Here is a 22,712-nt window from a genome sequence, read left to right on the forward strand (position 1 = left end):
AAAACTATGATCCTAGATTGAAGCATGTAAATGGAAGAAGATATTAAGAACCATGGAAAGGACTAGTTTGTTAATAAGTACGTTAAATTGAGATTCTGAGGAATTAGGAAGAGGACCAAATTTAAAGTATTTATTTGTAGTCTTCACAAATTAACTAGTGAGAGAAAATACCAGAGAATTTTGTCACCTGTTTGAAGTGCTATTTATACACGAGTTTCCTTTATATTGGTATCTTAGCAACATTTCCTATAATGTCATAGAAAAATGAAGGCAGAATTCTGTTTGTACAGAGTAAGAAAGGTTTGGTGATTTTTTTTTTTCCTATTTTGTCCATTGTTTGAGAGAAGTTGGTAACTTCAGAAACACCTGAGAAGTTATTATTCCGAACAGTGACACTGAAAGATTATTACTCATAGATGAAGGTTTCAACTGAGTTGAAGGTACAAAAGAAACAAATAAAAAGGGACCAAAAAGAATAAATTCTGGATAGTCAGGAAAGACCAATCCAATTACACATTTAATTGCCATCCCCTAGTTTCTAAAACTGTAGTTAGGGATCAAAATATGTAATAGTGCGTTTGGCCATTGATACAAGGAACAAGTCTCATTTGTGTTTAAAGAAATCATGCTAAACAATTCTGACAGAAGTTTTAATATCAGTTCTCATGTGTCCTGAGGTACTCATAACTAAAGATGTGTTCTGGAAGCATCTTTGGCTATTATGACCATGTGAATTTGAGTAAGGCTAGTCATCAAAAGCATTATATATCTTATTAAACCTTTCCTTCTACTTCTTAAGAGTAAGATTTTTTTAAAATAATTTTTGGAAGATTTTATTTATTTATTTGAGAGAGAGAGAACAAGAGAGCACAAGCAGGGCTGGGGCAGAGGGAAAAGCAGACTCACCACTGAGTGGGGTGCCAGACATGGGGCTCAATCCCAGGACACTGGGATCATGACCTGAGCCGAAAGCAGACGCTTAACCACTGAGCCACCCAGGTGCCCCAAGAATAGGATTGTTAGGTCAAGCTATTTTTATATGATTTGTATCTCACTAAAATAGATTGAAAATGGAAACATTAATATTCTGTAATTTTATGAACTCTTCACGTATGTCATTCATATTTAGAATAATCTTCAAAAAGTGACATATCCTCATCACTTTAGAAACTGAATGGGAAAGATGCCTCCTTATTTTGTATACAAAGATTTACTAATTTCATCGTTTTCTGTTTTTCTTTTATTATTATTGAGAATGACAAACAGGAAAGTAGAAAAAATAGTAGAAGGAACTCCCATGCACCCTTCAGTCAGGGTTGTTAATCATCAGCTCATATCCAACTTTGTTTCATCCATACCCTCACCTACTACTTCCTCAACATCCACCCCAAATATATAGAGGCAAATCACAGACATCATAATTTCATGTATAAATATTTCATAATGTACCTTTAACAGAAAAGGGAATCTTTTTAACATAACAATAAAACTAGTTTTCTTATATTACAAAATTAATAATTATTCCAGAATTAGAGCTCAAATTTACATGATTGTCTCATAAGTATGTGTTTCTATATGTATATGTGTGCTAAATAAATACACGCAGATAAGCACATATGCATGTGTATATGAATGTGTGTTAATCCTCTTCAACCATGACAGTCATATTTCCAAACATTGTTTTTCAGGATCTCTTATATCCCAAAATGTATTTCTTTTTAAAGATTTATTCATTTATTTATTTGAGAGAGAAAGAGGGATAACGCATGCATATGCATGCACGTGCATGAGTGGGGTGAAGAGCAGAGGGAGAAAGAGAGAGAGAATTTCAAGCAGACTCCCCTCTGAGTTCGGAGCCCAGCTTGGGACTTGATATCGCGACCCTGAGATCATGACCTGAGCCGAAATCAAGAGTCGGGCTCTCCACCGACTGAGCCACTCAGGCACCCCTCTTATATCCTAAGATGTAATAAGAGGTGTTAAACTGTTCCATATCTGGTAAGTGTAGGGAACCTAGATTAAATACACTTTAAGAAGTTTCTTTACTCCAGAATTTCTCTGAGCTTTTAATATGCTAAAATGTACTGTGAAACTCTAAAAGCAGATACGGTATACAGAATTAATTACAGTTAAATAACCTCCAAAGTCCATTTTTGTGTATTTATTTTTGAAGCATTACCAACCAATGACATTTTACTTGATAGGACTTTTTCCTGGATCTAAAGCATTAGAGACTTTCTAACCATATATTTACATAACTTGGATTTTTTAAATAGAAATTTCAGATTCAAATTTCAAAACCTGAGGCAGTATTTCTCAAAGCATGGTCCCTGGACTAACTACATCAAAATCAACTGAAAAGACGGCCTGTTAAAAATCCATATTCTCCGTTTCCTTCACAGACCTACTGAATCAGTATTTCTGGTAGCAGTAAAGGAATTCACATTTTTAACATGTTCTCTGAGAAGCTGTTTTGCATGCTAAAATGTTTAAATTACTAGACTAGAATTTCTACAAATACTTAAGGAATTTGCAAGAAGAATGAAATGATACAGAATGAAAAGGAAACATCTATATTTTGTTTTAAGAGAAAGAGTCTTAAAGAATTTCAAAGTTTCACAGATTAGATAGAGTCTAGCACAGTTGACTTCTTTCCTTTTTAATTTGTTATAATTCAGGCCATAATGATCTCACTTATCCATAAAAACCAAGAAGTGCTTTCATGTTAATCATGAGCTTCATGTTATTACACCTACTCTACTGATAAATATGGACTCCCAGGACGGCAGTAGAGTAGATGTATGTATACACACCCCTCTGCTCCCTGAGACTGATTTGAATGGTTTGAAAAAAAAAATCTCTGATCTTAGAGTTTCTTAAGAGTTTAAGTGTTTGCACAGGAGGACTTGTTAATGAACTAAAGCATAGTCCTTGTTCTTTTCCTAAAATAGCATCGAAGATTCTGTATATTTCTGACGCACAAGAACCACTCTCCCATTCTCCACAAGTGTGATTTTTGTCTCTGTGGGGTATCCACTTCGAATTCTGAGCCCGGAGCTGTGCGTGGTTGTAGAAGAGAACGCTTTCGGGGAGCAATCAGCAGCCTTGTGGCTCTTGCTGAGCCACCTACACAGGATTAGGACAGGTCTGCATGTGGTGTGGCAAGAGGGTACAATAGTTAAAAGATGCCTTGCCCAAGCACCCACTCAGGCACACAGATACTCACAAGGAACTATGCTCAGATAATCATGTATCCCCTTCTTTTGGATAAAAAGTCGATTCTCATAGTAGCTATTTCTTTTTATGTATAATCTATTTTCTCGCCCTACAGATACTGGTATGTCTGCAGCATACTTTCAGTGCTTCCCATTTTCTGTCAGCAAAAAGAATACGTTCCTTAACATGTCATCCAGGTCTGGCTACATCGGTGTGCGGCTCAGTCACAGAGGACCCTGTACTGAGAAATGCCCCATTTTGGCATATCGCCCTGATGTCACTGTCTTGAAATCCGTAGTCCTCTTGTCTCTGAAATTGTACTTTGTCAGTGAAGTCCGATGGGACAGCAGAGCATGCTCGTGAGCAGAGGAAATATGCTGGGTGGTAGCAGGTGCACCTGCTTAGGGTGCAGCAGCAGGACAGGCTCAAGCCTGTTCTCCAAGCAGACCACGTCCACGCGGTAAGAGTAGGTACCGTGTACACCCATATGCCTCATGGCAGTCAGGAGCGTTGAGGCCCTGAGAAGGTGGGCACATCAGGACCTGGGCCCAGACTGGTGGAGGTGGTGGTCACAGCAGCCTCAGAAGCTTCCATGGCCAGCTGCAAGGGCCTCAGGAGAACAAGGGACTCAGAAAGCAGTCAGCGCTGGGATCCAGTGTGAGGGGTCCGCTTGCCCATCTGTCCCCAGAGTCTGTTCATGTGATCTGTGTGACGTTTGCAGAAATATTAACTCTTCAACCTGAGCACCAGCACAGGAACTGCCAGGGTTCAGGCAGTAAACTTTGTCAGTAAAGACTCACAAAATAAAAGCCTGTACGTGAGCATTGCAATGAGGCGTATCACAGAGTTATTCACATTCTTCAAAGAGTTTAGCATCCCTGGTTTTAAAAAATTGTCCAGCATTGCAAAGCTAATATCCAGAAGCTTAGAAACAGAAATTAAATTTAATGGTTTTTCCACTCAATGGAAAAGAACACTATTTTTATACGAAGCTCCAGGTGAACCAATTATTAATGAGTGTTTCCTTGTAATTGAAGATAAGGCAATAGAATGCATAAATAGGCATTTTGGATTATACACAAGTCATTAAGGCACTTTCAGTTTCTTGTATAGCCTTCAGAAGTTACAGGGTATGTCAGAAGAACATTAAAGTTCCATTGTTTAAATTTACATTTAAAATTTAATTCAGACTTACACAAAACAGATTTGTATGAAGAGTTAAATCTAGAAAAAATTGTTCCGTGGAATTATCAGCTCTAGATGTTCTAAGATTTATATTTCAAAATAACTTATCAGCACTATATTCCCATGTTGTCACATCCTATAAACTACTCTTTACAGTTTGGTAACAGTTATATCAGCAGAGAAAGATCCTTAGCAAAATCAAAAATTATTGAAAAATATTTGTGATTTTACATTTGTCATGAGCGACTGATGCCAATTAAATCAATTGAAAATGAAGTTGCTTAAAACATAAATTCCAGTAAGTAAATTTACAGAAATGTGAGAAAAAGCTTAGAGCAAGCAAGATATAACTTTAATAAAGCATTATTTAATGTATTATATAAAACTAACACCAAAAATATTTTTGCAATTTGCAAGTTTATGCTGTGACTCATATATCACTATTACCCTATTATTTTTTATAAGTTATGCTACATTTCTAAAGCAAGTTGCTTTATATTTAGTATCTTTAATAGAACTTCTTTATTTTTTGACCAAGGCACCCCACATTTTCATTTCACACTGTGACTCACAGATTATGTAGCTGATCCTAAAGACATCTCAATTATGTCTTTTATGTCTTTTACTGTGACTATCACCCAATTTTTATGTCTTTATTGTGACTATCACCCAGCTTCCTATTTCCCATATTCACTCCTGTATTATACTCTGTCTAATACTAGGATTTCCAGCAAAACGACTGCTCTGCATCTACCATCCATGTTTCGTCTTCACACAGATTGTTTGTAAATGCTCCTGCCTCTTGCCAACATAGGCATCCTTCCCCCACCTGCCACCTTTACCTAGCTAATTCCTATTTGCCTTTTACCCTCAGCCAAAACAACTTTTTCAATAAACTGACTCCTCAGGATCCCCCGTTTTAATTTATATTTGATGTTGTTTTTTTTTTTCCTCCTGACAGATGGCTGGAATTTGGTAGGTGCTCAGTAAATACTAGTTAATAAACGAATTAACTAGTGATGACATCTAAACATTATAAATTATAATACAAATATTTCTTATTCATGAAATGTTAGTCATTATTACTGTACTACCAATGAGCTATGTATGCAGGGAATGATTTGTCTAACTTTGCTGTTTTGTGGTGCCATAAACGGAAGGAGTTGCTGTAATTTTTAATGTTTGAAAATTACTTTAATTGCATCATCTAAAACTTTAAATCAGAGCAGTTTTGCACTACCAACACATCCAATTAGCCAACTCATCCTCCCATAAATGTAAATAAGACATTAGTGATACATTCTTTTCCAAAAAACTACAAGAAGAAAAATATTTTCTAGTTCTAAAAAGTGTTCTCGAAACCCTTACTCAGGGAGAGAAGTGAAGAAGGCTTGGAATTAGGAATGGATGTAGTCCACAAAATCATTCTTCAAACTTCTCTCCAAAAATAATTACAAAGTGTATGCATCTAATACAATAAAGGAAAGAGCATTTTTAAATTATGCAAACATAAAAAATAAATACACAAACATAAAGATCTACCTGATGTAAGTTGAGTTCGATTTTCTGCATTATATGCAGAAATATAAAATGTACTTTTATTTTTCCACGGCTCTTTTTATCAATATGTACCTTAAAACCCAAAATTATTAGATTCTACAGGATTAAACTTTATCTCACGAATGATTTTTAGAGAAAGATTTTCTAAGTTCTCATGTCACAGTTTTGAAACTTCTTTATGTACGATATTTTTTCAGTATAATTTGAACAAACCCCTAATTCTTAAATGTAAATTCCTTAAAATATATTTTATTTTTAGTAAAATAGTGTGTATCTGAATTGAAATGTATGTGCAGGGCTTCTTTATGGTTACTGAGTTTGCCCTTTCAGTCAATTCTTAGTCCTCTAAAATCGAAACTATTTATTTTGTTATTAAAAAATGTAGTCAGATGGGATCTATCACTATGAGTCTCTTTTAGTCAGAGAAATATAGGACTCTCGAGTCCAACTAGAACACTTTTGGAAATGACCTTTGAAACTTTGGTCAGTGAAATGCTAGGACTTGGAAAATCTGGATAAGAGAGGGAAAACATACATCTTTCCCCTTCACGTTGTGTCTTTAGATAAAATACAAAATTGTTATCACAGCTATGTCAGAAATAGGATAAATATTATATTCACACTAGTAAATACACACTTATGATTATAAATCTCTATATAAACTATTGTAGTTAAGATCTTAATGCCATCGTTTTTCTCATAGTATATGAAATTAACTTGGGCTAGAGCTGCAACCAGTGTGTGGACTGTAATGTTGCACCTAGATTTTCAGAATAAAAAAACAGTAAAAACTGTGTGGTGCATTTTTCATGTAAGGAATACTGTCTTTTGAAGTCTACAGTTTTCAATCAGCTATTTATTTTTATATAAAATATGAATAAAACTATGTCCTTTTATTACAAGTAATAAGCTACACTGATTAATGCAGAAACATTTGAAAAGGGAATAGAATTATTAATACTGAATATAGTAGAACTCCAAGTTATATTTATACAATTTCAAGCAATCGTAAAACCATTTAAAATATGTATTTTGTTGCCATATGTCACATTTTATAAGCTTTTTATGATAATAATATTTTTTCTCAACAGAGAGGACTGTTATTACCATTCCACCTTCCAAAATGGACGTTACAGTTGGAGAGAGTATAGTCCTACCATGCCAGGTGTCCCATGACCCCTCCGTTGAAGTTGTATTTATATGGTCTTTCAATGGAGATGTCATAGACTTAAAAAAAGGAGTGGCTCATTTTGAAAGGATTGGAGGAGTAAGTTGATGAAATTTTTAAGTACTTAATAAAATAAATCAAGTCTTTCACATGAATCAACATCTTTCATAATTATTCTTCCCATACTTATTTGCATGGATAACCACTGTCCGTTTATGAAGCTGCATCTGTTTTTGTTTTATTTTGTTTTCTGTCTTTCATAGAAATGCTTGTGTTCTAGATGCAATTATAAAAGAGGGGATAGGAAAAGGGATCATATATGAGCAACAACAATGATACTAGTGTATCTCCTAATTTCAGAGGTGTCTCATATTTAATATTTATCCAGCTGTAAAAAAAAATGGGACCTGCTGGGAATTATTATGTATCCCCCTTTCATTTTCTATCTGCAGGAATCTGTTGGGGATTTGATGATAAGGAATATTCAGTTAAATCATTCAGGAAAATATCTATGCACGGTAAAAACAACTCTAGAAAGTTTATCTGCTGTAGCTGATATCATTGTTAGAGGTAAGCATAATGATGGAAATAAATGAGCACATTATTTATTCACAGACAGAAATGTTAATAAGTAAACGGTAGATCTTTGAGTAACCAACCACATCATGATAAAGAAGTGAGATAAAAATATAGATTTTTTTTTAATTTTCTAAACTTTAAGACTCCATGGCATATGTAGTGTGGATATGGATATTGAATTGGGTAGGTTTTGTGTATTTATAAGGAATGGTCAGACTCAGTGTGTAGTGTCAGTCCCTAAAAGTTAGGCATGCCTTCTATTTATGATAAACCATTCTCATCAGAACAGGGTCAAAGTCATATATTCCTACAGTTCTCCATATAAGCTGCATTTACTTGAGTTACCTTTTGAAAAAGGAATATATGAAAGTTGTTTTCAGTTTTTGAGATTAGCTCCCTAACTGATGATAATCATCCATTCCATGATTGGAATTTTCTTTCTTTCTTTTTTAAGAGGGAGCGGGGAGGGGCAGAGGGGGAGGGAGAGACTCTTCAGCAGGCTCCCATGCCTAGAACAGAGCCCAATATGGGGCTCAATCTCACAACCCTGAGATCATGACCTGAGCTGAAATCAAGAGTTGGTTGCTTAACCGACTGAACCACCTAGGCACCCCAGAATTTTCTAATCTTCAAAGGAAGATTTCTAAATTGGTCTCTCACCATGTAAACTGAATTAATAGGGCTTTATCTCAAATAATTTGCTAAAAGTACATTATGTTCAGTATTTAATCTTCTAAGTATAACAGATAAGAATAAACTGCCCCTATCCCAAATAATGAATTTAATAATTTTCAATATAGTAACCAGTGAACATATTTTTCAAGGTCCACCAGGTCCCCCTGAGGATGTAAGAGTGGAACACATTTCCAGTACTACTTCTCAACTAAGCTGGAGACCAGGCTCAGATAATAATAGTCCCATTCAAATATTTACTGTTCAGGCTCGGACACCATTTTCTGTGGGTTGGCAGGCTGTTTCGACTGGTAAGTGACACCAGTGTTTTCGGGTGATTTTTCTAAAACAGATGTATTTGTTTGATTGACTGATTGATGTTAAGTAGTGCCAGTTTTGATGACTGAAGTGCCCCCCTCTTTTTAGTTCCAGAAATTCTCAGTGGCAAGACCTACAATGCAACAGTGGTTGGTTTGAGTCCTTGGGTGGAATATGAATTTCGCGTCGTTGCTGGGAATAGCATTGGGATTGGAGAACCAAGTAAAGCATCAGAATTGTTAAGAACCAAAGCGTCAGGTAAGAAATTAATGTCTTCTAAACATGTGGAAGATCCCTTATGGTATAGTTCTTAAAGAAAACAAATAAGAGGTATTTTTATGGGTTTTGTCGTATTTTGGGCCCCAAATCAGAGGCAGGAAACCAGCAGCTTTCATTTTCACATTTTTATATATACAAAGCAAGGAGTATTTTCTCCTAAATACAAGTTCAATAAGAGATGATTATAGCTAAGCAGGCATGTCAAAAATAAGAGTTTTTCAGAAGCTGTCCTCTCATCTCATCAATTTTCTAGCCAAACTCCAACAGAGAATCTGTAGATTTGTACATGCAAATGAGTTACTGCTTGTTTCATTAACTGTTGTAGCCAAGAATTTATTGAGACTCTGTAGGTGCAATCAGCCACACATTTCCATCTATTTCTCAACTCTGACCTAGTTGCAGCTTCATTGAGCAATAGTATAAATTCTTTCCCATGCAAATGAGGTAAATCCTAAGCTCATTTAACAGAAGCACTAATTGAGCATCAGTTGGTTCACTGAACAGCAAAATACAAGTGGAACCTGGCTCAGAAATCACCCCTTCTTAAGCTTTTTTCAGTGGATCCTCTTTGTTCTACTCCTAAACTTTACATCCAGGGTAACATTTGATCTGCTTGCTGCATGCAGTTAACAAAGTTCACATTCTTACTCAGTCATATAAATGAGGGATCACTCTGTTGTCACTGGCTTAGCTTAACAAGCATGAAGTACTTCAATTAAGTGTGCACAACTGTCAGATGTCAATAAAGCTTTTTTTCAAATTAAAGATAATGTAAGTATTTTCATTATAGGATTGGGACTGAAAAAAAAACATATTTGACAGTATGATCTTAAATGAGATCATCCTAGAAGTTTAGAGCTGAGAGGAGAGTCCTTCATTTTACAGAAGAGGAAAAGGAAGACCAGGATCTTAGCTGACTGTCTCAGATAGTCAGGATTTGAACTCAGATCTTCAGACTTGGGCACTGGCATTCTCCATAACCATGGGTCTTAACCTAGATGAGCAAGAGATTGGCATAAGGAAATGTGTAAATATAGAAAGTCCCAGTCCTTACTGTAGACTGGCTGGAGAAGACGCTCCCAGGTGGCCTATGACTCACTGTTACCTTGAGTTTTAGATTGTTTTTTTACAGCTGATTCATATCATGGTAGCTTTGGTCAGGGTTGACTCTAACTGTAAGATTTTACAGTAAAGCTTGTGCACTACCTTCTATTGACCACTAACACTCTTGTTTCAGTAGCATGATGAGACCTGGTGTTCATAATAATTACCCCGAGTTTCCAAATCATACTGAAGTGTGTCCTTTTTTTTTTTTTTTTTGGTAGCTTCTTAAAGACACTTCTTCTCAATATGGTCTTGGGTTTAGTATGTTTCGTTTGAAAAAAGAATTTAAAAAAAAGGAATTTTATTGCCCAGAATGTTGGAAACTTTGTAGAGAGTAAATTAAAGTATAATTTAAAATAATTTCCTTATGTATCTACACTATTTAATGGTCCTGGAAAAGTGTCACTCTAAGTTGTTGACTACCAGAAACCCTGCAACTGTAAAACCCACATGGATTTATGTGTTTTTGGCCAAAGGCCATGGAAGACTTAGAAAATAGGGTGTAAGTACAAGGCAATCTTTTAAATGCATTGTGAAGATCAAAGCAGACAAAGGGCAAATCTGAGTATGAAAATGGGTAATGTCTGATAGGTGCTATTATTAAAAAGAATAATTAGACTATTATATCACTATGTTGTTTATAAAGTTAAACATCTGTATCTAATGGCAATAATTAAGATAAGTAGTCTAAATTTGTCTGCATGGTCTCCACAGTGGGAGAAAATTTTGAAGTGGGCAATTAAATATTATGTATTTTAATTCCTGCCTACCAGTCAGCAAACCCCAGCATACCCAGGCACTTCCACCCCCCCACCTTTGGATCTTGATCAAAAATGACCAAATATAGAGAATTACATATAATTCAACCTTTAAAAAAGTATATCATGCAGATATATCCATTATCACAGATTTAGGATGCATCTGCCATTATTTTGTGAAAAGGATTACATTTCAACACTTCCACATATATAAAGTAAAACCCCATTCTGATTATATACTACAACACCCACACATACAGCTCTCATCAATTTTGTAATTTACCTCAAACTACTTATTATTTGTCATACTAGTCCTCACAAGGGTATACGTGAAGGGCATAATTGTTTTCTAATTCATAGAAATGATCAGTGTCTGGGATGTTCCACCACAGAGCCTTAGAGTCCTAGAGTTAAACGGAGAAAATCGCCTCTGTCACATCCTTGACAGGGGGCCATCTTCTTAGCTGGCACGTGAAAGGTTAGAGAAAAGTCCTTTCTGTTCTGTACTGAGAGAATGTGATTCAAACATAGAGTTAGAATAACAAGAATTTATTTACTTAGATATTTTTAAGAATGCATTTTTAAATGTTAAACTATCTTGATTACAAAAAAAGAAAAATCATTTTAGTTTATTTAAAAAAGAATTAATTAATAGACTGCCTCAGTAACTTGTTTACAGCACAACTGTATAATTAGGCACTAAATCAGCACTGTCACGGTTACCATCTGAATGGAACATCATTTTGCCAATTAGTAGATGATGCATAATAATGTCAAATACACGATGTTACTCGATTTTTAATTAATTTTGGAGCCAGGGTGCTCATGTATCAAACACAACTGTGTCCTCTCTCTTAGAAATTTGGATATGTGTAAACATAATTTATGTTCATTAAAAATGCAAGACTCTCACAATGTGCAGCATGAGATTTTGAAAGGTGAAATCTAAAAAGAAAATTCTTCCTGATGAAGATGTACTTTAATAATTGCCATCGCACATTTCTCTTGGTTGCTTTCAGTCCCCGTTGTGGCACCAACAAACATCAATGGAGGTGGAGGAAGTCGGTCGGAACTCGTCATTACGTGGGAGGTAATTTTCTGTCCAACTGAGTTATTTTGAAAGAAAAAGATTTAGCTGGCCAGGAAGAATACTGAAAAACAAAAAGATTTATTTGATCACTACTGAGAATATATAAAAATACATGGTATGAAAGACTCCTGATGATGAATTACTTAGAGGAGGTATTAGAAACTTTTATTTCTACTAACGTGAGAGAGTGTAACTAACTCAACACAATTCTCTCCCAGATATAAGAAAAACAACTTCAGGGTTTATTGAAGGTTTGCCAGTAGCATTTCAATTATTACTTGATGGACTAGACATTTTTGTATTTATTACTTCTGGAACTATGCTCTTGCACACAAGTTAGACTCAGTAGAATGCAGGTGGAAACAATTCTTTTCCTATCACTGTTCTTTAAACACCCCTGCGTCCAGACAAAAACTTGGGCAGATGGCATAGCTTTTATGGTTCTTATTCTTACAAATTAACATATAGGCTCATTTTATACTTATTAAAAATTTCAGCCTGGTTTATTATCATAAACTTTAGACTTTTCTCCAACCTAATATTTCTCGTTTCCAGTAGCTTGGGCTTGCCTCAGCCTAAGGATTCCACAGTGTGAAAGGGAATGTATAGTCAGTTCTCTACCTAGTCTCCATTCTGCTGTTGAATCTCTCCTTCCCTAATCCCTATGTTACCTCTTGCTTCTCCGGCGTTGTGGTGGTTTTGGGCTGAGAGAAGAGGAAGAGTACTGAACAGGTCCTGATTGCTGGTACATTTGTAATTTGACTTTGGAGTACTCCAGAAGTGGCAAATGGCCAGACATTGTTATTTTTTTTGATTAAGTTTTTAATTTTGATTCCAGTATGGTTAACATACAGCGTTAAATTAGTTGCGTGTACAGTGTAGTGATCCAGCAGTTTATACATTACTCAGTGCTCATCATGATAAGTGTGCTCTTTAATACCCATCACCAGTTTCGCCCAACCCCCCACTCCATCCACTTCCCCTCTGGTAACCATCAGATGCTGTTATTTTATAGGGTAGTTGTTTTTTTGTTTGGTTTTTTTGGTTGGGGGGTGGGGTATCCAGGAGATCCCTCACAGGGAACTTCTAGTTACAATTCCTTGGTGCAAGCCCAGCTGGCTACTGAAAAGTCTCCTCAGTTCCTGGGGTCTGGTGGTCCATGTCAAGTCCCTTCTGGTGGAGGTTGTCTTTCTCTTCTAGATGGTCTTTGTAGATAGAGTCCCTTTCAAAGCTTCTCATGGGTCCCTTGCATGGGATCCACACTTACCCTCAGTAAACATACCTTTGTTCTATGTTCAGTGGGAGTATAGTGCATTCCTGTTTAGCCTCTCTCTTCACTCTGCTACCATGTGTTGTCCAGATCTCTCTCTCCTTTAGAAGTTTCTCAGGCATTGTCAGTTAAAAGAACCTATCGGTCCCAAATTCCGGAGAGCACATACCAAGTGGTTCTTTGTGAGGCCTCTTCACTTGCTTAGGCAAAGAATGAGAAGTGGCCCCATTACTTTCCCTTGGTAGAGGGGTAGGAATGCACAGCTTTTTCAACAACTCTCTCAGAAGAAATATTTTCCTACTATTCTCTCCCTAAAAAGCCGAACACTCCTTTGATATACCGTTATCATAGAGGAGAGGCTAAATTTTGCCTATAAATGGTTTGATGTCTCTCTTTGGAATGCATATCATGTCATACCCTTGTTGTCAGCTTTGAGCCTCAGCTATAACTGATAAAAGAGCCCTGCCCTGTTTCATTGCCTGTGTACGTGTTTTTGACATTTTGATAATAACTTTCATACTGCCAAAACATCCACTTCCTCGGACATTTTAATATTATACCTAAGAGCATGATGGCCATGGATGTTTTAATTGAAAATCATCCTAGCTGATGCATACAAGGGGGTTCTCATTGGGAAGCAGGGTGATTTTATCTCTCAGTAGACATTTTACAATGTCTGAGGACAGGTTTGATTGTCACAACTAAGTTGGGAGAGAGTTGTGTTTGGGCAGAGGCCAGTGATGATGCTAAATATCCTACAAGGCACAGGACAGCCCCCACCACAAGGAATTATCTGGCCCAAATTGTCAATAGTGCTGAGGTTTAGAAACACTGCTGTTGAATGAGAGTATTCACTGTATCTATAAATGATTTTGCAGTAGTAAAAGGTCCATTTTATTCCTTACAAAATTCCATTAAAGATAGAGAGAGAGAGAGTGGTAGTAGTAGTAAACTCTTTTTATCTGTGAGTAAACTCAGGCACAGAGATGTTTTCTCAAGGTTGTAAATGACAGAGCCAGAAACCAGGTGTCCTTTCTTCTGGACATCTAGTTTCACATAGACATGGTGAGCCCAGCACAGTGCCTGGAATGTGGCATGGCCTGCCTGAGTACTGTTGGATGGGTGGATGGTACTGAAAGAGAAGAAGCTCTCAGAGGCCTGAGGCAGAGAGGACTACACTCGCAGAGCACTTACAGGGTTTCTGTGCTGCACTGGACATTTCATGTTATTCAGTCCTCACAGCAATGCTAGGAGGTGGGTAATCCCACTTTCAGATAAGAAAACAGAGGTTTAGAAATGTGATATGGGGGGCTCCTGGGTGACTAAGTCAGTTAAGCATCTGACTCTTGATTTCAGCACAGGTCATGATCTCAGGGTCGTGGAATTGAGCCCTGCAACCGACTGCACTTAGTGTGAGCCTGCTTGAGATTCCCTCTTCCTCTCTCTCTGCCCCTCCCCGTCCCCACTCCCACTCTCTGCTCTCTAAAATAAATAAGTAAATCTTAAAAAAGATTTGGGTGGTGGGCAGTGGGAGCATTTTAACACAGGGCTCTCGCTCCATGCTCTTTTACTTTGTCCTAAATTTGAATTCCACGTATCCCTACACGGTGTCATGGTTCAGGGTGGGCAAGAGTCCCTATATATCTGCCTTAAGCAGTAAGTTAGTCAAATTATTCCTGTCCTCTGAACACATTTCCCACAAAACCAGTGACTCCCACATGAGCCTACAAGAGGTTTGCTTTAGTGTGATGGTTAAGTAGGTTATTTAGGCTTCAATATTCTTCGAAGGTCAAATAAACATTTCATCATAGTGTATAGGAAATTTTGCCTGATATCATGCATTATTTTTTCTCCTCTAAAGTCAGAAATTACTAAAGGTTGGTAAATAATTGTTTTAGCACATTCAATATGTGAGAGGAATAGGAAATCCTGTGTATACTATTCTTAAACAGAGAGGATGTGAGTTACAAATATATATATATATATGTAATATGTATATTTCCATGATTTATAAGGTCCTTTTCTTTCAAGCAAGTTTCATCAAACCATCACCTATGGGCCAACGTTGCCCTGCTCCCTGTTTTCATACACAAATTCCCCGACCACCACACCCATCCTCTCAGGTATGAAGTGTTTTTGCATTCATGCTTTCACAAGAGACCATATGTCTCCCATTGCTTAAGATAGTTACTATCTGACCTTCTACAGAAAACATTTGTTGGCCTCTATTTTAAAAAATTTAAAAAAAATTAAGTCAAAGTCATTTGCTCTGTGTGTTTTTTCTTGGGGTATCAGATATATAGATAGATACTTGCAGAAATTACATTAATGGATGCAGTTTCCCATGTATCATTCACATTTGGCATCACATACACGCAGTTACTGAGCCAAATCCTTCTGATGCCCAAACTTCTTTAAGGAACAGGTTATGTATATTTAGAAGGCAATGCATACATTAGTTCAAGCCACCAGAAGGCATTTAGGAACTCTTTCAATTCAATGAAGAAGAGCTACTCTGTTTCAAGCAGTGGGGGTACAAAAATAAATTTTAAAAAGTTCTGAATGATGTATGGGGATTAACATAAGAATAAAAAAAAAAAGAAAAAAAAAAGTTCTGAATGTTCAGAGGCCAACAGGAGGACAGTCTTAATCCGGCATGGAAGAAGGTCAGGAAAGGTACCACCCTAGTTTATCAGAACTATGTTTTGGAAAAGAAATTGGGAGTGGAGAGATGGCCAAAGTCACCGCTATTGCAGATGAAATAGTACCTGACGGACTTTCAGAACTAATGCACAACCAATGACCATTCTAAATTCAGTGAGAATCCACCATTACGGTTTATAAGTGACAGCTTTACTGATCATCCCAGATTGCTGCTCATGTAAATACACCATAGTATAATCTGCTTGAAATAAACATCCTCCTTGTGTTTTCTCCAGTACCAAAGTAATGTATATTTTGTGTTTGTTTATTTGTTTTGGTTTGTTTTGTTTCCAGCAACCTAGACCTGATATCTAACTTTTGGAATGTAGTAAATGCCAATTCCTTTTTAAGGTATCTTTATTCACATCTTATCATAATTTGTACTCCCAGATACTCTCAAGTTTAAGATACTTGTGGTGAATATGTCATATAAAATATGACTATAAGGTTAGGAATATAGGATAAAGTACTATGGAGTAAAAGATAAACACCTATACCGGGAGTTGTTTTTTTTTTTTTTTTTGGAAAAGGGCAGGTCAGGAAAAGTATTCAGAAAGTTTTCAGCCTGTGGACCACATGGTCTCTCACAACTTCCAACCCTGCCATTGTCATCAAAAGCATCCACATACGTAGATAAATGAACAGTTGTGACTGTGTTTGTTATTTCCAAAACCAGGCTGCAGAAGATTTGGCTCTTAGGCCATAGTTTGCTGCCCTTGGTCTAAACTAAAGATTCTGTACTTAGTCTTTACCAACCGTAATAGATTTTACTACCAGAAGGATTTCTGAATTTCTTTTTTCTACTGGACACTTCCTTTGCTTAAAGAAGGAGACTTTCATCCTGACCATCTTAAACAGCTATATATATCTTTCCATCATTTTCCCCTCTGCACATATGGGAAGAATAAAATGGAGACCCTAAATAAGTATCTTCCCCTCCCCCCTTTCTAAACTGCATCTGTCGGACTTGGATCTTTCTTGAGGGAACATCATGAGAAACACTAATTGTACTTGACTAACAAAAACTGAAGTCCTTCATTTTCTCAGATGAGCTAAACATCTTGATTAAATCTTAGATCAGAGAAGCATCAAAAAGCAAATGCTCTAGCAAGTAGCTTAAGTTCTCATAAATCTCGATTCCACTAAAAATTAACAATTTTAATTCTGATCTCCCTGTGAAAGTGCTAATACAAGGAAACATTTTCTTTCCCCAGATTTGAGAACCTATATTTTTCTTCCTCTTTTCACTTTCTGTATTTGTTAGACTGTTCCACATGGCAAGAAACAGAGACCAGCTCAGGTCATCTCAGTTAATGGGGATTTATTTTAAAGCTATGTGGGAGGTAATGAGGATGAAAGAAGTCTCAATAACCAAGCAGGCAGGTCAAATGAAGAACTGGAACATCATTCATCACTGTTCAGAGCACGGTGGCTCTAAGTCTGCTGCCAGCTACTCTGGTAATCCAGCTCCTGCTACAGTAGTCCCTCATGCTTGCTCCTTGTTCTACCTGTTTCCTTTACTTATTACTTCCTACTTCACTAATAGCTCCATTCTATCTCTTCTCTATGTGAGTTCAGCTTCCATTTTCTCTTGGCTTCTACTGCTTCATTGTCCCTACTATATTCATTGTATGTTTTCTACTTATTGCCTACTCTAAGTTTATCTAGGATTGTCCCCTCCTGTGTTTCATATTCAAACTCTGTAGAGGAGAGGAATTGATGGGGTCTGTCAGTCACTCTAGAACATGAAGATTTGGCACCAGGACACCTCATACATAGTGATTAAGATGGGACCATTGATTCTGGTGCCCATTTCTGGGTAAGCAGATGTGGTCCAAGTCTCAGGATTATTTGGTACGATGAATGGTTATGTATGGGTAAAGGAAACCCTCAGAAAAGGAGTTGTAGGCAGGTGGGACTCAAGCATTAATGTCCTATCAGGTATGCCTTTATTAGTCTATCAAAATATTTGAAAAAGGAAAGAAAAGAAAAACATTTTTCTTTAAAAAAAAACTAAATTTTCATAGATTTTTAAATACAACTTTCTTGTAAACAGGTGGAATGTTTGTCTAAATTCAAGCATAAATTCATTTTTGTGTGTTTATTTTATGTGATTGTAATGTGTAATATCTGTAGAGTTCTGGGGACCTTATATCTATTTTTGTTTTGTAATTTTAACAATGAGAAGTTAGGTTTTAAATGAATCTTACAGAATTTGATCTCTGTGGGAATAAACAAAGTTTTTTTTGTTATTTTTTTTTTTTAAATGTCAGGAAAAGTGCATGCTGATGTTACTACTAATGAAGATGTATGGTAAAAAATACTGGGAGGTCTTTTATGCTTTTGTGTTTGAGTAATACTCTATATGTCTTAAAGCAAATATTATTACATAACAGTTATATTATCTGTATCTTATAAGAATTTGTTGAAAACTTTATGAAAAGAAAACATAGCTAGCCTTGAAATAGTTAATAAGTTAATTTTGTGCTGAGTTTAAAAAATTCATATCCAAATTATGTGTTTTTTTTGTTTTTTTTTTAAGATTTTATTTATTTATTTGAGAGAGAGAGAATGAGAGACAGAGAGCATGAGAGGGAGGAGGGTCAGAGGGAGAAGCAGACTCCCTGCCGAGCAGGGAGCCTGATGTGGGACTCGATCCAGGGACTCCAGGATCATGACCCGAGCCGAAGGCAGTCGCTTAACCAACTGAGCCACCCAGGCACCCCTCCAAATTATGTTTTTGTTTTTTTTTTAAAGATTTTGTTTATTCATTTGAGACACAGAGATACAGAGAGCGAGCGAGCATGAGCAGGGGGGGAGGCAGAGGGAGAGGCAGAAGCAGGCTCCCGCTAAGCCAGGAGCCTGACGTGGGGCTTGATCCCAGGACCCTGGAATCATGACCTGAGCCAAAAGCAGACGCTTAACCATCTGAGCCACCCAGGCGCCCCTCCAAATTATGTTTTAACTTATAAAATCTTGAAATCTTCTAAACCATTTTTATTACATTTTATTATTACAACTTAATGAATAATCATGGAAAGAGATATAAACATGTAAAACCTGTTTTACATTTCCATTGAAATTTTTCATTTATTTATCTGAATATCTTTAATTGGGATCGTTTTCCTAGTTGGCATCCAAATAAAAGTATTATTGGGCCGCCTGGGTGGCTCAGTCGGTTAAGCAGCTGTCTTCGGCTCAGGTCATGATCCTGGGGTCCTGGGATCGAGCCCCACATCCGGCTCCCTGCTCAGCGGAGGGCCTGCTTCTCCCCCTCCTTCTGCCTGCTACTCTGCCTACTTGTGCTCTCTTTCTATCTATCTGTTGAATAAGTAAATAAAATCTTTAAAAAAAAAAGTATTATTTTTTCAATGTTTCATTAAACAGGGTTAATATCCATGTTTGTCTACATTAAAAGAAATGCCAAATAATCAATAAAAATTATAACAGCTCTATAAAATATTTTTGTAAATACTCAGTAATTGATCACTTCTGCCCAAGTCAATTCCAGAAGAACTACAGAACGGAGAGGAATTTGGGTACATCATCATGTTGCGGCCAGTTGGCTCAACAGCCTGGACCAAGGAAAGAGTACCATCTGTAGAATCATCAAGGTTTGTTTACAGAAATGAAAGCATCACGCCCCTCTCTCCCTTTGAAGTCAAAGTGGGTGTATATAATAACGAAGGGGAAGGATCTCTGAGTACTGTGTCCATTGTCTACTCTGGGGAAGATGGTAAGTTGTGGTCAGCCCTGGAATGGTCATACTTGGGCATGTACGTATATTTTGCATTTATTTTCCATGAAGCACTCTGCTGAAGATGATTGTGTCTTTTTTAAATGATAGAACCTCAACTGGCCCCAAGGGGAACTTCTGTCCAGAGTTTTTCTGCTTCGGAAATGGAGGTTTCATGGAATGCTATTCCCTGGAATAGAAACACTGGAAGAGTGCTGGGCTATGAGGTAATCCACATTAATTTCACTTTCCCTTGGGACTATGCCAGTTAACCACACAGCAGTTCTTGTTCAGCAGCCCTATACTACTAACCTAGTTCTTAGCATATAACATTGTATGTCTATAGCTGTCAAGGGGAGTGAGCAGAGGGGATCTTTCTAGGTGATTTGAGGCCAGCAAATTAGCAAATGGTAGCCATTTTGAAGGTGACCGAGTGATTATCTTATTTATTTATTCAAATCACCATCATATTTGTTTCTTGGGGAGTAATAAATGTCTAATCCTCAATGATCTTAAACCATAGAAGAATTTTACTGGGAAAGCTGTCTTTGAATTGGAGCATGACTTGAATAGATATAGTCATCTTGGAAAAGGCAGTTAAATAATAAGAAAAAAACCTAGATTCTCCTTAATCTGTCCTTTATAGTCTGTATAGAATGCAGTAAATCACATTTATGGGCTTTAACTCTCACAAAGTCAAGCGACGAGACTTATTAATTACTTATTTCTCTTTAACTTGCAAATCCAGTGATTCCCCAAATGGATAATACATTTATTTTATTTTGGAGTTAAAAGAACAATTCTAAACTTTTTATTTTTGCCTTGTACTGTTTTTGTTGTTGTTGTTGTTGTTTTTAATGCAACTTCTGGTCCAAAAAGAAAGAAAAGAGGAAAAGAAAAAAAAAGAAAGTTCTATTCATATGATCGATCTCTCTTCCTACTGTAATCCTGAAATGCCTTACCTCTTATCTGAATCCTATTTATTTCTGAAATCTCATCTCTAGTCTCCTCTTTTCTTTGAACCATTTTCTAATCACTCCCTGATGTTGTCTTTCTTCAAATTCCCAGAGCATTTTTTTTTTCCAATATCACTTCCTTGGAATGCATCCTCTGCTTTTTGTTCACCTATATATTCTAATCTCTTAATGAGATTATAAGGGAATCCTAGGCAGGCACCAAGCTTTATTCTCTTTTGTCTTTTTCTATGTGCCTAAGTCAGTGCTAATGTATAGGAAGAGCTTGATATAAGTTGAATTATTAATTAACCTGTCATTCAAAGAACTCTGGAGGAAATGTCAAGAGTAAACATCATAACCAACGTCCTTGATTGATGGTATGAATCTTGTTTTGGTCCAAGTTATTATTTACCCTTTGGTTAAGCTGATAACATTTAGAGAGCTCATGAAATACTTTCTTTTGGTATTCCTTTTCTTTCTTTAAAGATTTTATTTATTTATTTTATTTGGGGGGGGAGGGGCAGAGGGAGAGGAACAGAGAAAATCCCAAGAAGACACTGCACTGAGCACAGAGCCCAATGTGGGGTTCGATCTCATGACCCCGAGATCACGACCCAAGCCAAAATCAAGTGTCTGGCACTTAACTGACTGAGCCACCCAGGTGCCCCACTTTATTTTGGTATTCTTAAAAAACCTCTAGTTTCTCTAATTTCCATTGTGAATTTGTATTTTTAAATTTCCTCCCTATAAACATTAGACCTTGATTATTTTGTTGTTGTTGTTGTATAACCATTATTATTAGAAAATATTCTTCTATTTATGTTCCTGTTTCTTCCCATACCCTACCATGGTTGATAGCTGCTGAGAAATAATGAATTATTTGTTCTTTGTTTTTAATGATCAGGTATTATACTGGACAGATGACTCCAAAGAATCCATGATTAGGAAAATTAGCGTCAGTGGGAATGTCACAACCAAAAACATTACAGGGCTGAAAGCCAATACCATCTACTTTGCTTCCGTGAGAGCTTACAACACTGCTGGAGCAGGGCCCTCAAGCCCCCCAGTCAATGTTACCACCAGAAAGTCTCGTAAGTATGCATCCCACAGCAAGGACCAAGACTCATCTATAAGTAGAAACGTATTTGCTCAATCTCCATTTCATTCCTCCCACCTCATCATTTTACTGATTGCTTTGTTTGGCTAGTTTACCCTTTAAATATGGACAATTGTTGAAACTTTCTCATAACAATCCAAAGAAACCATTTGATCTTTTTGAAATTCCAAAAGAAAAAATATTCTGAGTATAGAGATTAAAGACAGAAGAGTGAATGTTTAAAAGCATAGGTTCCGATGCCCTCCCCCAACCGGAGTTCAAAACCTGACCTCCCATCCTTGGATTGTTGGGTGGTTATTTAAACTTTCAGGGTCTCAATAGCCTCACCTGGAAAATGAGAGAAAAATAGTACCTATTTCCTCACAGGGCTCTCTTCAAGAAGGAAAGACATAAAGAAAGTATCTAGTACGTCCTTTAGTGTTTTTTAAGATTTCATTTATTTATTTGTCAGAGAGAGAAAGAGAGAGCACAAGCAGGGAAGTGGCAGGCAGAGACAGAGGGAGAAGCAGGCTCCCCACTGAGCAAGGAGCCTGATGTGGGACTCGATCCCAGGACCCTGGGATCATGACCTGAGCCAAAGGCAGCCGCTTAATGACTGAGCCACCCAGGCGCCCTACCAGGAATATCTTATTTAAACATTATAGCAACAACCCAGTGAGGTAGACCCTATATTGGCCCCTTCTCAGAAAAGTAACCTATCTAATTAGTGAGTGACAGGTCATAGGATCTAAGCCCATATATTCTATTTATTTTAGGGGGGTGGAGAGAAAGGGAGAGGGAGAGAGAGAATCCTCAAGTAGACAGCAGACTCCCTGTTGAGTGTGGACAGAGCCTGACACAAGGCTTGATCCCAAGACCTTGAGATCATGACCTGAACCAAAACCAAGAGTCAGCTGCTTAACCGACTGAGCCACCCAGGCGCCCCTCTAGTATATCCTTTAGAAAATGCTTAGTATTAGACTGTATTCCGAGGTGATCTTAGCACTGCCAGATGTCTAGAT

At 37.0% G+C, this 22,712-nt stretch overlaps 1 protein-coding gene across 1 annotated transcript in view; it reads left to right on the forward strand.

The window, feature by feature from the left end:
* The window catches only part of LOC102729818 (contactin-6), a 679,553-nt gene that overhangs the window by 645,882 nt on the left and 10,959 nt on the right, over positions 1-22,712 (forward strand). Inside the window, exons 14-21 of the mRNA XM_081820967.1 lie at positions 7,053-7,228; positions 7,582-7,699; positions 8,533-8,691; positions 8,807-8,956; positions 11,859-11,929; positions 19,404-19,638; positions 19,750-19,865; positions 21,499-21,685. Coding sequence (XP_081677093.1) covers positions 7,053-7,228; positions 7,582-7,699; positions 8,533-8,691; positions 8,807-8,956; positions 11,859-11,929; positions 19,404-19,638; positions 19,750-19,865; positions 21,499-21,685 — 1,212 coding nt within the window. The remainder of the gene's footprint in view (positions 1-7,052; positions 7,229-7,581; positions 7,700-8,532; positions 8,692-8,806; positions 8,957-11,858; positions 11,930-19,403; positions 19,639-19,749; positions 19,866-21,498; positions 21,686-22,712) is intronic.

Source organism: Leptonychotes weddellii, chromosome 1 (genome assembly GCF_054177405.1).
Source record: "Leptonychotes weddellii isolate Sample4059 chromosome 1, ASM5417740v2, whole genome shotgun sequence".
In the NCBI taxonomy this organism is placed as follows: domain Eukaryota; kingdom Metazoa; phylum Chordata; class Mammalia; order Carnivora; family Phocidae; genus Leptonychotes; species Leptonychotes weddellii.